The following is a 13,168-nucleotide window of genomic DNA, read 5'->3' as shown; positions in this document are numbered from 1 at the left end:
AATAAATTATTTGCGGAACCTAGAAATTGCATTTCTAACTAAAGAGAACATTTACTGTTAAAATATGTTATGCTAATATTTAAAAAGTTACAAACCAAAAATATCAAAACAAATGTAATTTTAAGTCATTTTCCAATATAAATTAAATGCACATTTAAATTATTTTAGAGTGATTTGTAAATGGTATTTCCTGAACTTCTGTTTTTCTCTACAGTTACTCTAACCAATACAACGTTTCCCACAACACCTTGCACATCACTGTGATTCTTTTTTAAATACTGTTTTCAATAGCAAGTACATTTTGTTCTGGTGTCCCAGTCTTCCCCTGCACCTACTGAAGTGGTTTGCATTCACAGTACATGCAGTACAAAAAACTCCATTTGTCTTTGCCCAATGAGGTGAAGGCAGGGCTGGATTACCCACAAGGTGCCCCAGGCACTTGCCTAGGACCTGTCTGGTTTTAGGGGCTCGGTCATGTGGATGGTGCTGGAAATTCAGACTTGGGTCATGCGCTGTCACCCAGCCAAGTTGGAGAGGAGTACTTATCTTATGTGTTGTGCTCAAACCCTTGTTTTCACACCCAATGTCGGGTGTCAGGTGCTCAAACTGGGTGACCTTGGCCTGCCCTTCAGGTCATGTATTCCATGTAGAGTAAAAGTAAGACCAGTAGCACTCTGATATGGTGAAGAATGAGTCCGTGATTTATTTAGCCCATATGCATAAAAAATTTAGGGCAATGTTTCGGGCTCCACTAAGCCCTTTATCAAGCCTTGATAAAGGGCTCAGTGGAGCCCGAAAAGTTGCCCTGTATCAGAGTGCAAGCTGGAGAGGAGTGGCTGCATTAAGATGGTTACTGTCAAGCGGACAGGGTCTGCCCAAGAGCCAACCTGTACAGCTGTATCTATTCTGTTCTTGGTCACTGTCAAATAACAGCCTCACAGCACAGAGCACACTCCTGGCCCTTGACTCAGTGTGTGACCTTGGGTCATGTGAAACTTTACCAATAGATCAGAAGCAGAGAGAGAGAGAGGAATGTGCCTGCTCTTGTCAGATCTTCAAAGGCCCCCTCTCCCTTATGAAACAGATTACGGCAATACCTAATTTGGTAGGAGAAGGGCAGCAGAAGATAGAATATGAGTGAAGAGGTAAAGGGACAGCCAAAAAACTAAAAACCTATGTAGAAGTGGAAAAGTTAACATTAAATGAGGAAAACAAAAAGTAGGCACATGATAAAAAGGAAAGAAGGTAGATGGGGTAGAAAAGGAGACAGAAAGTGAAAGGATTAATTATCTTGGAAATAGAAGTAATCAAAAAGAAACTGAAAACACATGTAAGGGATTTAGAAAAACGAGTGTGTGTGATGATGGTATGGTAGAAACATCCTACTATGAGTTCTGGGGGGTATTTATACATGGAATTTCCACTGTGCCATCCTGCTATGAGTTCTGGGGGTATTTATACATGAAATTACCACTGTGTAATGCTGCTACGGGTTATGGGTGTATTTTACATGAAATTGCCACTGTGTTCATTCTGCTAAGTGTTTTATGGGTATTGAAATGAAATTAATAACCCTGCATACATGAGTTGCTTTTGACTGTGAATGATGAGATTTGTGTTTTAGGAAAAGCTGACACAGGTGATTAGCTATCTATATATTCAGTGGAAAGTGGATTATCAAGATGTGTTTTCAAATGTGGGTTTTTTGCCCCTAGACCCAGGTTTTACAGATGACAATCTGGTAACTTTGTTTTAAAGGAACTGAGGTGATTGCTGTCCCCATGCTGCAAAGCACTTATAAATGTGGGCTACCAAAGCACTATCCTGCCTAGGGCCCCATTTAGCCTTAAACTGGCCATAGACACAAAGATTAAGTCATACTGAACAGAGGTTTGTACAATTGTACATTTTTCATTCCATGGCAATTGGACGTTTAGTCGATTGGAGAGGTTAGAAGATTTCAGCTAACAATAATATCCTTGCATGTTGTATTGCTTATCTGACAAAATCAATGAGTGTCAGTACTATTTGTCAGACATAGCTTTCGTACGACTGCTGTCTGTCATTTCAAGGCCAGAACATTGTCTGATTTGTTATTTTTACTACTTTATTTAATCTGAATGGTTAATTGTAAGTCAGGATATTGCAGTGCATGATCATTCATCAGACATAGAATAAAATCTGCACGTCTATGGCCAGCGTAAATCCGTCTCTGAGTGCAGGGAATGCCTTGGATACTGGAACAATATAACTGTAATAATACCCTGGGCTGGTGCATTTTTTAAAGAAGTGAAACACAAGCCAGTGGTAGTAAGTAAATATAAAGTAAAATAAAAATTTGAATCATTATGGGGTGCCTAATCCCCATTATACCTTTTGTTTCCTAATGTATAATGGAAAGTGCTTCATTTTCATAATGAAGAGAAATTATATTTGTTTGAAAACATCTGGTGAAGGAGATTCATTGTAATAGTACCAGCAAAATAATTTGTGAAGTCAGTTGTTTTAGTTATTTACAGCAGGGACTGAAGGATCTCCAAAGAGATCAGATCTTATTCTGAGAATGAGGATTACTAATTTGCTGGTTTGCCTGTTCTGTAATCACTTGTTGTAGCTAATAACTAATGCACTAATGCATGAATGTATATTAAAATGCAAGACCATTAAAGCCTGTTGATGATAGCTCATAATGCAATCAAGAACACTTGGAACAAATCCTAACCCCAATAGTTTAATAACCTTTATATAATGTGCACCGTTATAAGTACATTATGCTGTTACAACTCCATAGCCTAGATAATGTTAAACTAGGGAAACAGAACAAACTTGTTGCTTGGATGATCCAGGGAGATGCTAGACACATCAGCACAAATATGTAAAACAAAATTACAATGGATAGAAACAAACCTTAACCTCAGTATTCTAATAACCTTTATATAATATGCACTGTAGACAAATACATTTTGCTGTTTCAGCTCAAAAGCCTAGATAATGTTAAAGGAAAATAGAGCAAACTTGTTTTTGGATGATCCATAGACATGTTAGACACATCAACTCAACTATGTAAAATAAAAATAATTTACCAAGGGTAAAGAAATAATAGGATTGATTACCCAACTGCAAGGTCTTCTAGTCTTAAAGGAAAAGGGGATTTAGACATATGTGGGAACAAAAGTGTGGGAAGCCTATAAGACATTAGTATTGTCTGTTTATATATCTGAAAATATGTATTGGAAGATTTTCATTCTCCTTTAAAGCTAATTGCAAGTTATTCACATATACTCTTGATTTATGATTGATTTGTTGATCAATACCACTAATTAAAATTTTTTGAAAATGTTTTCTCTACCCAAAGTTTCAGAAAATCATGAAAGGATTTTAGCAATGGCAACAGTGGTATTTTTTATTCAGAAGTCTGCATTTAAGGTTATGAACCCTATCCATGTCTTTTGTCATAAAGGTTTTAAAGGGACAGTTTCTGGTATTTTGTTATGGAGGCTTTTCTCTTGGAAATTACACAGAAAGCTATTTCTGCTAAGACACACATGAGAAGTTTTGGAGCTGTGAAGGTAACCAGGATTTGGGCATGTCCAAAGAAGAAGAGAGAATTTGATTGTTCATGGATATAGTTACTGTACATCTGGATGAGTTATTTGAAATTAGAGAGGTTTAGTAAGGAGGTTCAGCACTGCTTAGAAAGTTAAAAACAGATATTTTTAAAATGCATATTCTAAGTGACAGCCAACACAGAGGGAAGTGGCATTTTAGTAGCAGGACAAGATGTGTAGCTGCAGTTTTTTTTTACCAAAAGGAAAATGACTGTACTTATTTTTACTTCTCATCTTGGTGGAGGAGGGAGGGGTGAGTTCAGCAAAATGAGCCCTTCTCTTCCCTACTGTGTTCTCTATTTTTGACATAATAAATGGGGCGTTCATTTTACTGCATCGTTAATGGCAAAAATGTAATGGACTAAATAACACCTAATTAGTGACTTTACAGAATCCGGGAGGAGGAGGAAAATGTAAAAATAAATTATTCTTTAAGCTCACATTTAATAGCAAATATCATAATTCTTTTGATTAAAACAATAAGCAAAGGAATGTTTCAGCACAAATCCTACTTTCTTTCATGTTGCTCATATTCTAGATGCATGAAACTTCGTAAATTAATGGGAAGTGTGAGTAATGTATTACCAAAGGTAATAAGAAGCAAAGTATTAATTTTCTGTGAACACACTCTTCTTTTTAATTTCACTTCAGATTTATTTTTCCTGATTCATATTTATATTACGACTGCTTAACTATCTACACACGGGTGCCTTCCTTTATACCTGGGGCGTAACTACCGAGGGAGCAGGGGGTGCAACTGGGCCAGGGCCCCCCCCCCCGGCAGATCGCGTGCGCTGCAGCTCTCTGGAGTCGGCTGCAGCCGCAGAGAAAAATCACACGGACGAGGGTGGGGGCGGGCCCGGCTGCACGGCCTGCCCCCACCTAGTTCCGTTACTGCTTTGTACCAACAATTTATAACTCTGTGCTAACCAAGAGGCTCATTTATTGAAGGTCGAATTTAAGTGGTTTTAGAGGTTTTTGAAACCACAATTAAACTATTACTCTAAAATTACAAATGCCATGATAGTTATTAAAAGATCCAAATATAAAAAGTACGAATTAATAAAACACGCTGGACAATGTGCTAAAGAAATATACCTGTGCCACACATAAAGCAAAGTAAGGCGATACATGTTGCTTAACCGCAGATGTGCTGCTTGCAATATTTGCCTAAAATAATAAGGCAGAATTGACAACCACCCAAATTTATATACTGGCAAGGGCAGAGCAAGAGAAGCAGTCAAGTTTAACTGGGGCCTGGTTTGGTTTTACTAGATGGGTCAGAGTGTTTCAGTCCATGGCCCCTTAGTAAGCAACTTTGTGAGGTTGAGCAAAAAATGCTCCTATGCACTCTGTATTGAAACTTCATGAAACACTCATACACACAAGCTCTAGTAACCCAAAGCAATAAATTCAAAGTTTGAAGTCTAACAGGTGACCAATAATTGCTACCTGCTGCCGATCGGATGTTATAATTTTATAGACCTGGTTAAGCTTTGCACACTAACTTTCTGTAAGTCAACATATGGAGAATTCTGACAGACTTAAAAAGAGTGCAAGATCACTGATTTTTCTTGAGTATTTTTTTAAACTCACTGAGATGTAAATATCTGGCTTTTTGTAACAAAACGTATAGATCAAAACGTGGATCAAAGCATCTCACACCTCTTAACTGCATACCATCTGAGTATGTTTTGTGGATATAAACCAAGCAGCAAATGAGGATTGGTCAGTAGCACAGACAAATCTATCTGAACAACCCATCTGTTCCCCACGCTAGTCACCGGTTCTGCAGTGCCCTGGACGGAGTCCTAATTAATCTGCTGCCACCCCTCCTGTTCCCAAAAATTGAGGATACGCTGGAACCTTACCAGCCCCAAGCCGCCGGACGCCCTTGGTGAGGCAGGCTGGTTGAGGCATAGAAACAGGGAGACGCAGCCGAAAGCCCGAAGCTTCCGATATGGTGAGGTAAGCTGCAATGGGAAAGCCCCATAGGCAAAACCCTTGTCTCTGGGACGTTAGTCAGCAGCCCCTGCTCCTTCCCCTGAAAAAGAATAGGCTCCTGCTCCAGGAGCCGGAGAGAGAAAAAGAACCCAAAAAAGACACCGAGGGGGGGGGGACTGCCTCCAAATTTATTATGTTAGGGGGTTGGGTTCTTTATTGGAGAGAGGGGAGGGGCTGTCCCGCAGAGTATAGACATGGAGAGGGCCGGGGAAAAGAAGATCACGGTAAGTATGGAACAATCTTCCCTTTTCGAAAAGGTGCACTGTTTGTCAGTCACAAGAAAGTGCCAAAGAAGGAATGATATAGAATTAGCTGTCTAAATAATTCGCTCAAGTGTATACATAAGTGATCGTCTCCATGTGTGAGACTGATAAACTCACCTGTCCATTCTTAGCTGGCAGACAATATTTAATACATCAACAACACCTTTCTCTTTCAGTTGACAGCAGCCAATTGATGTAGAGATGAAACAGCCAGTCCTACCGATTCCAGCACTAAAAATGGAAACAAACAGATAAAACTTATTGGGCATAAATAGAATAAAACTTTGCAAAAGCACGGATAAAAATTTGCATTCCAGAATTCAATAAATTGCTCATTATTATTTGTTTATTTGTTGTGTGCGTTTAAGGCAATTTTAAAGGTGCCGTAATTTTTTTCTTGTAAAAAACTGCTTTGCCGTGCACTGGAGATATGAGGTAGTGGCATGGGAGATGGACATCCTGTAATTCTGAGCTTTTCTTGATAATGGGTTACGGATAACAGATACTATATCGGCAGATAGGGGGGCCCTTATGTTTTTTCCACAAAAAAATTGGTTGTTTTAGAGCACAGTCCTTTCAAAATTCCATTGCTTTGGTTCATAATGAGTCCAAACAAATAAACAAAGCCACAAACAAACGTTCATGTACATTTAAATCAGATGTTTAATGTAATGCAGCAGTTATAAAAGTGTAAAAATGTTGGCAAATCTGGTTTATGGATTGCCCATGTTATGTACCAGAACAACAAAAACTTAGGAAAAAAAGGAAAGAGGTCTAATTGTACTGCAGGTTTGTCAAAAGTTGTTTGTTTCCATTTACTCAAATTTCATATGGATGTGCCAAATATTGTAAAATAATGCATTTGTGCAGAAATAAAAACAGACCTAATATTGGGAAGTCAACACTAAAGAACAGTTTAAAAGACTCTGCCCATAATTCCAATATTAAAAACTGGCCATATTGTAATATTGGAATTATTGAAAGCCCCATTTAACCTGGCATTTAGTCTTTACATTTTGCAGTTTAACACTTTGTGGTGTTGTTCAGGGGCGATTCGCCAACGAGGCGAGTTGAGGCTCTCGCCTTAGGCGGCAGCGCCCCACTAGGTACCAGGAGCGGCATTTTGCCGCCCCTGGTACTTTAAAAACTGGTAACTTACTTGAAAACTTTGGTTTTCAAACCGGAAATTCGGCTCTTCTAGTGCAGAGAATACAGTTAGGCTCTCTGCGCTAGCGTCCTGGCCCTCTCTGCCGCCCTCGTGGACCCCCCTGGACCCCCTCAGGCGCAAAAAGGTAAGCGCATGTGGGAGGGGGCGGCAGCAATTGCCGCTGCCTCAGGCGGTGGAGGGGCCAGGATCGCCCCTGGTGTTGGTGTTTGGTAAATTATAGTGAGCAAAAGTACAATGAAACCCTCAATTTTACATACTTTTATTGTAAGTTTCCATGCATTTTACACTGACTTTCTGTGTTCTTAGAAATATATAATGCAAACTGTACCTGCAATGCACTACTATAGGACCCCGTCCTGGAAAATTCTTCTTGTCTTCTTGCACATCCAACATAAGCTGCAGAAGAGGCTGAGCACTGTCTGGAGTCTTGTGATCAGGCCATGATGTGTACCAGTAATGTTTAACAGTACGAGACGGACTTCCTTGCTAGAACACAATTAAAGTAAACACTTAAAATGAATAAAATGGAGCCCTACATGTAACTGTACTGATCAATATTTCTGTCAGAACATATTCACAAATTGCACTTTAAAAAGTAATCTATGTTATCAGAATCAATGTTGTAAAAATGGTAAATGTATGATTATATCATTGCATTCATACTTGTATTATTGCACTTGTACAGTATCAGCTTATATTGCACAAGTCATGAATAACCTATACAGGTATGGGACCTGTTATCCAGAATGCTCAGGACCTGGGGTCTTCCGGATAGGGGATCTTTCCATAATTTGGATCTTCATATCTTAAGTCTACTAAAAATCATGTAAACATTAAATAAACCCAATAGGCTGGTTTTGCTTCCAATAAGGATTAATTATATCTTAGTTGGGATCAAGTACAAGGTACTGTTTTATTATTACAGAGAAAAAGGAAAAATTTTTAAACATCTGGATTATTTGGATAAAATGGAGTCTATGTGAGATGGTCATTCTGTAATGTAGAACTTTCTGGATAACAGGTTTCTGGATAATGGATCCCATACCTGTACTAGCATCATTCTAGCTACCGTATATACTCGAGTATAAGTCGACCCGAGTATAAGCCGAGGTACCCAATTTACCTAAGAAAACTGGGAAAATTTATTGACTCGAGTATAAGCCTAGGGGTGAAAAATTAATTTTAGAAAATGGCCAATTTAAAGCTTTAAAGTTGCTGCTTACTCACTGATCTGAAGCATGCAGTGACTCCTCAGTGCTGCCCATACTTCTCCCCCCCTCTCTTGATTCTGCTTCCTCAGCCCCTCCCCTCTCAGCTCTCGTCACTCAGTCCTCCCTCTTCAGCCCTTCCCCTCCGTGCTCAAAGCTCAAATGACAAGGGTAGCTCACAAACTTGCACGGAGGGTTAAAGGAGAAGTAAATGTTTAAAACAAAAACCTTTTTTTTTAATCATAGCAAGCCATAGGACACGATACACTTCACAATTACAATGATCTGGCACTACCTTTTCACCACAGATTGAACTATGCTTTGCCTCTCTTCTTTCTGACAGGCACCATATTTAAAAAGTATAACTCCAGAGCTGCAGCCCCTCCCCCAACTACGTGTCACGAAGGAAGCAGGGCACGTCACAAAGGGAGAAGACGCGCGCCTCCGCTCCCTGTACAGGTGCCTGCTCCTATCACAGAGTGAGCGCGCACCTCGTCCAACTGTCATCTCGAGCACTCCTCTTCCAAACTCTTGGGCGGTCCTATTAAAAATAATGCGCACACATTTTTCCCCACATCTCCTGTGCACTATGCGAGTAAAAAAAAAAAAGGGCGAGTACTGAGTGACGAGAGCTGAGAGGGGAGGGGCTGAGAGCTAAGGAAGCAGAATCAAGCCACTAGGGGGGAGAAGTATGGGCAGCACGGAGGAGTTACTGCACGCTTCAATCAGTGACTAAGCAGCAACTTTTTAGCTAACTCGAGTATAAGCCGAGGTAGACTTTTTCAGCACATTTTGGGTGCTGAAAAACTCGGCTTATACTCGAGTATATACGGTATTTGTTCATTGAATGAGGATTCTGTGACACTGCAATTCATAGAATGGAGTGAGCAGGGAAATACAGTGAACATAAGTTGAAGTGGTGGGAGGGGGAGAGAGCACAGTGGTCTGAAAGGAGACAGAGGAAGAAGACATTAAGTAAGGAGAGGGTGGAAAAAGGATAGATAATGGCAGCTGGAATATCAAGGACACAGAGCAGCAGGAAATAACTCTGAGCAGAGCTAACATTATACAAAGCATATCAGAGCATCAACACTACATGGAGAGGGGAGTGGGCCTGTTGCAGCTATATAAGCTGAATATGTACCCAGTGCAGGGTACCCTCATAAATATAAGTATATAGGGCTGATACAGGGGTCTACTGACTGATAAGCAGTTTCGTTATTATATCAGTTAACAATTTCTTTAATTTCTCCTAAATGATTCTGCTGTGGGGCCCAGTTGCTCAAGTTATGTCACTGGATTTGTGGTTGTGTAAATGTAGCAGGATGGCAGAGGAGCAGGAATTCAATCAGTGGCTGCATTATGGAATGGTGATGGTGTCTAGTGTAGAAATGGGTGAGAGTATAGAGGTAAAATATACAAACATACAATCATGGAATGAGCTTGTTGAAATGGAAAAGGACATAGAAAAAAAAAAAGATGAATAATGAATGAAGGAAATGGGAAGAGAGGTGGCAGGGAAGGAGCCACCCTTTCTCAGCTGAATTATAAGCAGTGTTGTCCTAGATATATATACAGATTTCCTGTGGTTAATTACTAGCATTGCTATTCCATGGAGAGGTCAGCAGTATAGCTATAGTTTTCAAAATGAATGTGATTCTGATTTGGATATCCCTTTGCATGGTGGCACACATTGTGAATTCATGAGTGGTAACCAATAATCTGTAGGTTTTACCTTTAGTGTAAGATCCCGGATGGTATAATATTCACATTCTTTTACACTATTAACTAGGACTTCAACACCTCCATATATGCCTCTCTTTTCTGGCCAATAGAGAACACATTTCTGTGAAGTAAACAAAAAAGAAACCTCTGTTATTTAGGTATACCAGAAATTAACATATGTCATGCTTTGCCAACAGCCGTATGAATACTGTTCATATTAAAAAAAATGTCTAAGAAGCCAAAGCTCAAACAGATCACCAGGTACACTTGTGCAAAAACATCTTCCTTGTTGTTAAAATATAACTTATAGGTGGTTGTCCTATGAACAGGCCTCAGCTAGTTATATATCGATTTTAGATTTGCTACATATACCCCTTTTTATTCATGTTGCCATAGTTTAAGCAAACAGATTTATTCTTACTCTTAAACAAGATGCAAGATCAATAGATTACAAGTAACTATATTTTATATAAAATCAATATTCATCATGGTTTTCAATTTTACAAAATATATTGTAGAAATATACTCTGAGTTATGCTATGTATATAAATGGATAGATAGATAGAGGATTTTTTTTAACGCTGGTGAAGCTTTAATCACACTTTTTTAGAGTGTAAATCATAACTGTTGCCCTCAAACTTCTTGTCAACTAGAAATGGCAATATCCCCCAGCTAATGAAAGTCATTGAGGGGATCTCTTTGAAGTACTGTATATGTTGGTAAAATGTTGTAATATAATGCATTTACCGGAATATAACATTTTAGCCATATTCCAACCTCTATGCATATTTTGTTAGTAAATGGTTAAATACATCACTGAATGTCTTTAGCTATGACAAATAAGCTTCACCTCTATTGATAGCTTTTGTAATATAGCTACAGGTATGGGACCTGTTATCCAGAATGCTTGGGGCCTGGGGATTTCCGGATAATTAATGTTTCTGTAGGGGCACATTTCCTATGGGTCGAATATTGAGGGTTAATTAACCCTCGATATTCGACCCTCGAAGTTAAATCCCTCGACTTCGAATATCGAAGTCAAAGGATTTAGCGTAATTCCTTCGATCGAACGATCGAAGGAAAAATTGTTCGAAAGAACGATTAAATCCTTCGAATCGAACGATTCGAAGGATTTTAATCCATTTTCCTTCAATCCCAAATTGCCTAGAAAGCCTATTGGGACCTTCCCCATAGGCTAACATTGGTGCTCGGTAGGTTTTAGGTGGTGAAGTAGGTGGCCAAAGTTTTTTTAAAGAGACAGTACTTCGACTATCGAATAGTCAAACGATTTTTAGTTCGAATCGTTCGATTCGAAGTCTAAGCCGTAGTTGAAGTAGCCAATTCGATGGTCGAAGTAGCCAAAAAAATACTTCGAAATTCGAAGTATTTTTTATTCTAATCCTTCACTCAAGCTAAGTAAATGTGCCCCTAAGTCTACTAGAAAATTATGTAAACATTAAATAAACCCAATAGGCTGGTTTTGCTTCCAATACAGATTAATAATATCTTACTTTGGCACAAGTACAAGGTTCTGTTTTATTATAACCAAGGAAAAACTGGATTATGTGGATAAAATGGAGTCTATGGGAGACAGCCTTTCTGCCATTTAGAGCCTTATGGATAAATGGTTTCCAGATAACAGATCCCATACCTGTACAATTTTCTCATCAGCCTTTAAGAAATTTGACTGTGTGAGCTGAGTCAATTTAATTTGTTCTCAGTACAACCAAAAGAGCTCAGTCAAATCCCTTGTGGTAAATCAGCATTTCTAATATTTAATCATTAGGATCACCAGTTGATATTTATATATCTTAATGCTGTAAATGCAGTAATTGCACTAGAAACACTTACCCCAAAGCCAATTACGAACAATAAGTACTAGAGTAGGTATGATATTTCCAACAAAAACTGCTAATTCCCATTTGGCACACTGAGGAAAATGTAAACATTTATTCTCACTACTGGGTCATAGAGATGCAGTTCATATGTAGTTTCTTTTGTCTGATTAACCCACGTGGATGCTAAAAGATCTACCATTATATTATCTACAGTGATCCCCAACCAGTAGCTCGTGAGCAACATGTTGCTCTCCAACCCCTTGGATGTTGCTCCCAGTGGCCTCAGAGCAGGAGCTTATTTTTGAATTCCATGCTTGGAGGCAAGTTTTGGTTGTATAAAAACCAGGTGTACTGCCAAACAGAGCCTCAATGTAGGTTGACAATCCACATAGGAGCTACCAAATGGCCAATCGCAGCACTTATTTGGCACCCCAAGAACATTTTTCATGCTTGTGTTGCTCCCCAACTCCTTTTACTTCTGAATGTTGCTCACAGATTCAAAAGGTTGGGGATCCCTGATCTACAGTATGCAAATATTTCTTTCATTCCTGTTAGCACAGTATATGCACATATCAATTTAGCACAGTTTTTTTTATATATTTAAAGAAATTTGCTTCAATAAAAAAAACAATATAAATATTTTTAAACAGTGATTACCAACTACAAAGGTACGATGTAAACTCAGGGGCTCTAAAGTAAGGAACTGACCTGTTACATTTTCCTGCAAAAGTCATTTCAGAAGGGTCTGTTGGCTTCAACTGCTACATTCAATGTCTGCCTCTAATCTCAGTGTTAGACTTGCTTATAAGATGTTAAGGGGTGAAAAAAACATTTCAGTTCGGCTGCCACCCATTGTGAAAATGTTCGCATTGTAACGTTATCTGATCTTCAGGCCTTACTCCTCCCTATGAAACTAAGGGGAATTATAAACAAGGGAAACAAAGGTCTAAAAATACAGCTGTAGCCTTTATGGTCTTAATGCATCATTCAGATGATACACTTCTATGATTAAGAAATCAGTGTCTCCCTGTAGATCTGGGCTGCACCTGCAATAGTGCACGCTTACATTTTTTCCTAGAAAAAATGACATATTGTAGCTTTGTTTCCTCGTGAGGCAACTTTGTGCGACTTCAGAAAACGAACTGCCATGTGTAATTAGCGCCGACGTTTTTTCATTTTAGCCGTCGCAGAGTTAGGGAAGGCGTTTGGGGAGATTGGTCGCCGCAAAGACGAGGCGATAAGTCACCAGGCGACCAAATCTCCCCAAAACGCCCAGTGTGGCCTTACCCTAAAAGGGTTAGCCTTTTATGAAAAGACAGACACCAAAAAATGACAAATGCAGGGCTACAGTAGA

At 39.1% G+C, this 13,168-nt stretch overlaps 1 protein-coding gene across 2 annotated transcripts in view; it reads right to left on the bottom strand.

The window, feature by feature from the left end:
• ptprr.S (protein tyrosine phosphatase receptor type R S homeolog) overlaps positions 1-13,168 on the bottom strand; it is an 89,121-nt gene that overhangs the window by 2,822 nt on the left and 73,131 nt on the right. For both annotated transcript variants that reach the window (XM_041588605.1, XM_041588606.1), the window contains exons 11-13: positions 9,987-10,097; positions 7,372-7,529; positions 5,993-6,106 (exon numbers count right to left, since the gene is read on the bottom strand). In XM_041588605.1, coding sequence (XP_041444539.1) covers positions 5,993-6,106; positions 7,372-7,529; positions 9,987-10,097 — 383 coding nt within the window. The remainder of the gene's footprint in view (positions 1-5,992; positions 6,107-7,371; positions 7,530-9,986; positions 10,098-13,168) is intronic.

This window comes from Xenopus laevis, chromosome 3S (genome assembly GCF_017654675.1).
Source record: "Xenopus laevis strain J_2021 chromosome 3S, Xenopus_laevis_v10.1, whole genome shotgun sequence".
Lineage (NCBI taxonomy): Eukaryota > Metazoa > Chordata > Amphibia > Anura > Pipidae > Xenopus > Xenopus laevis.
Note: the sequence above shows the minus strand (reverse complement) of the source record. Positions and strands in the feature narration are given on the sequence as shown.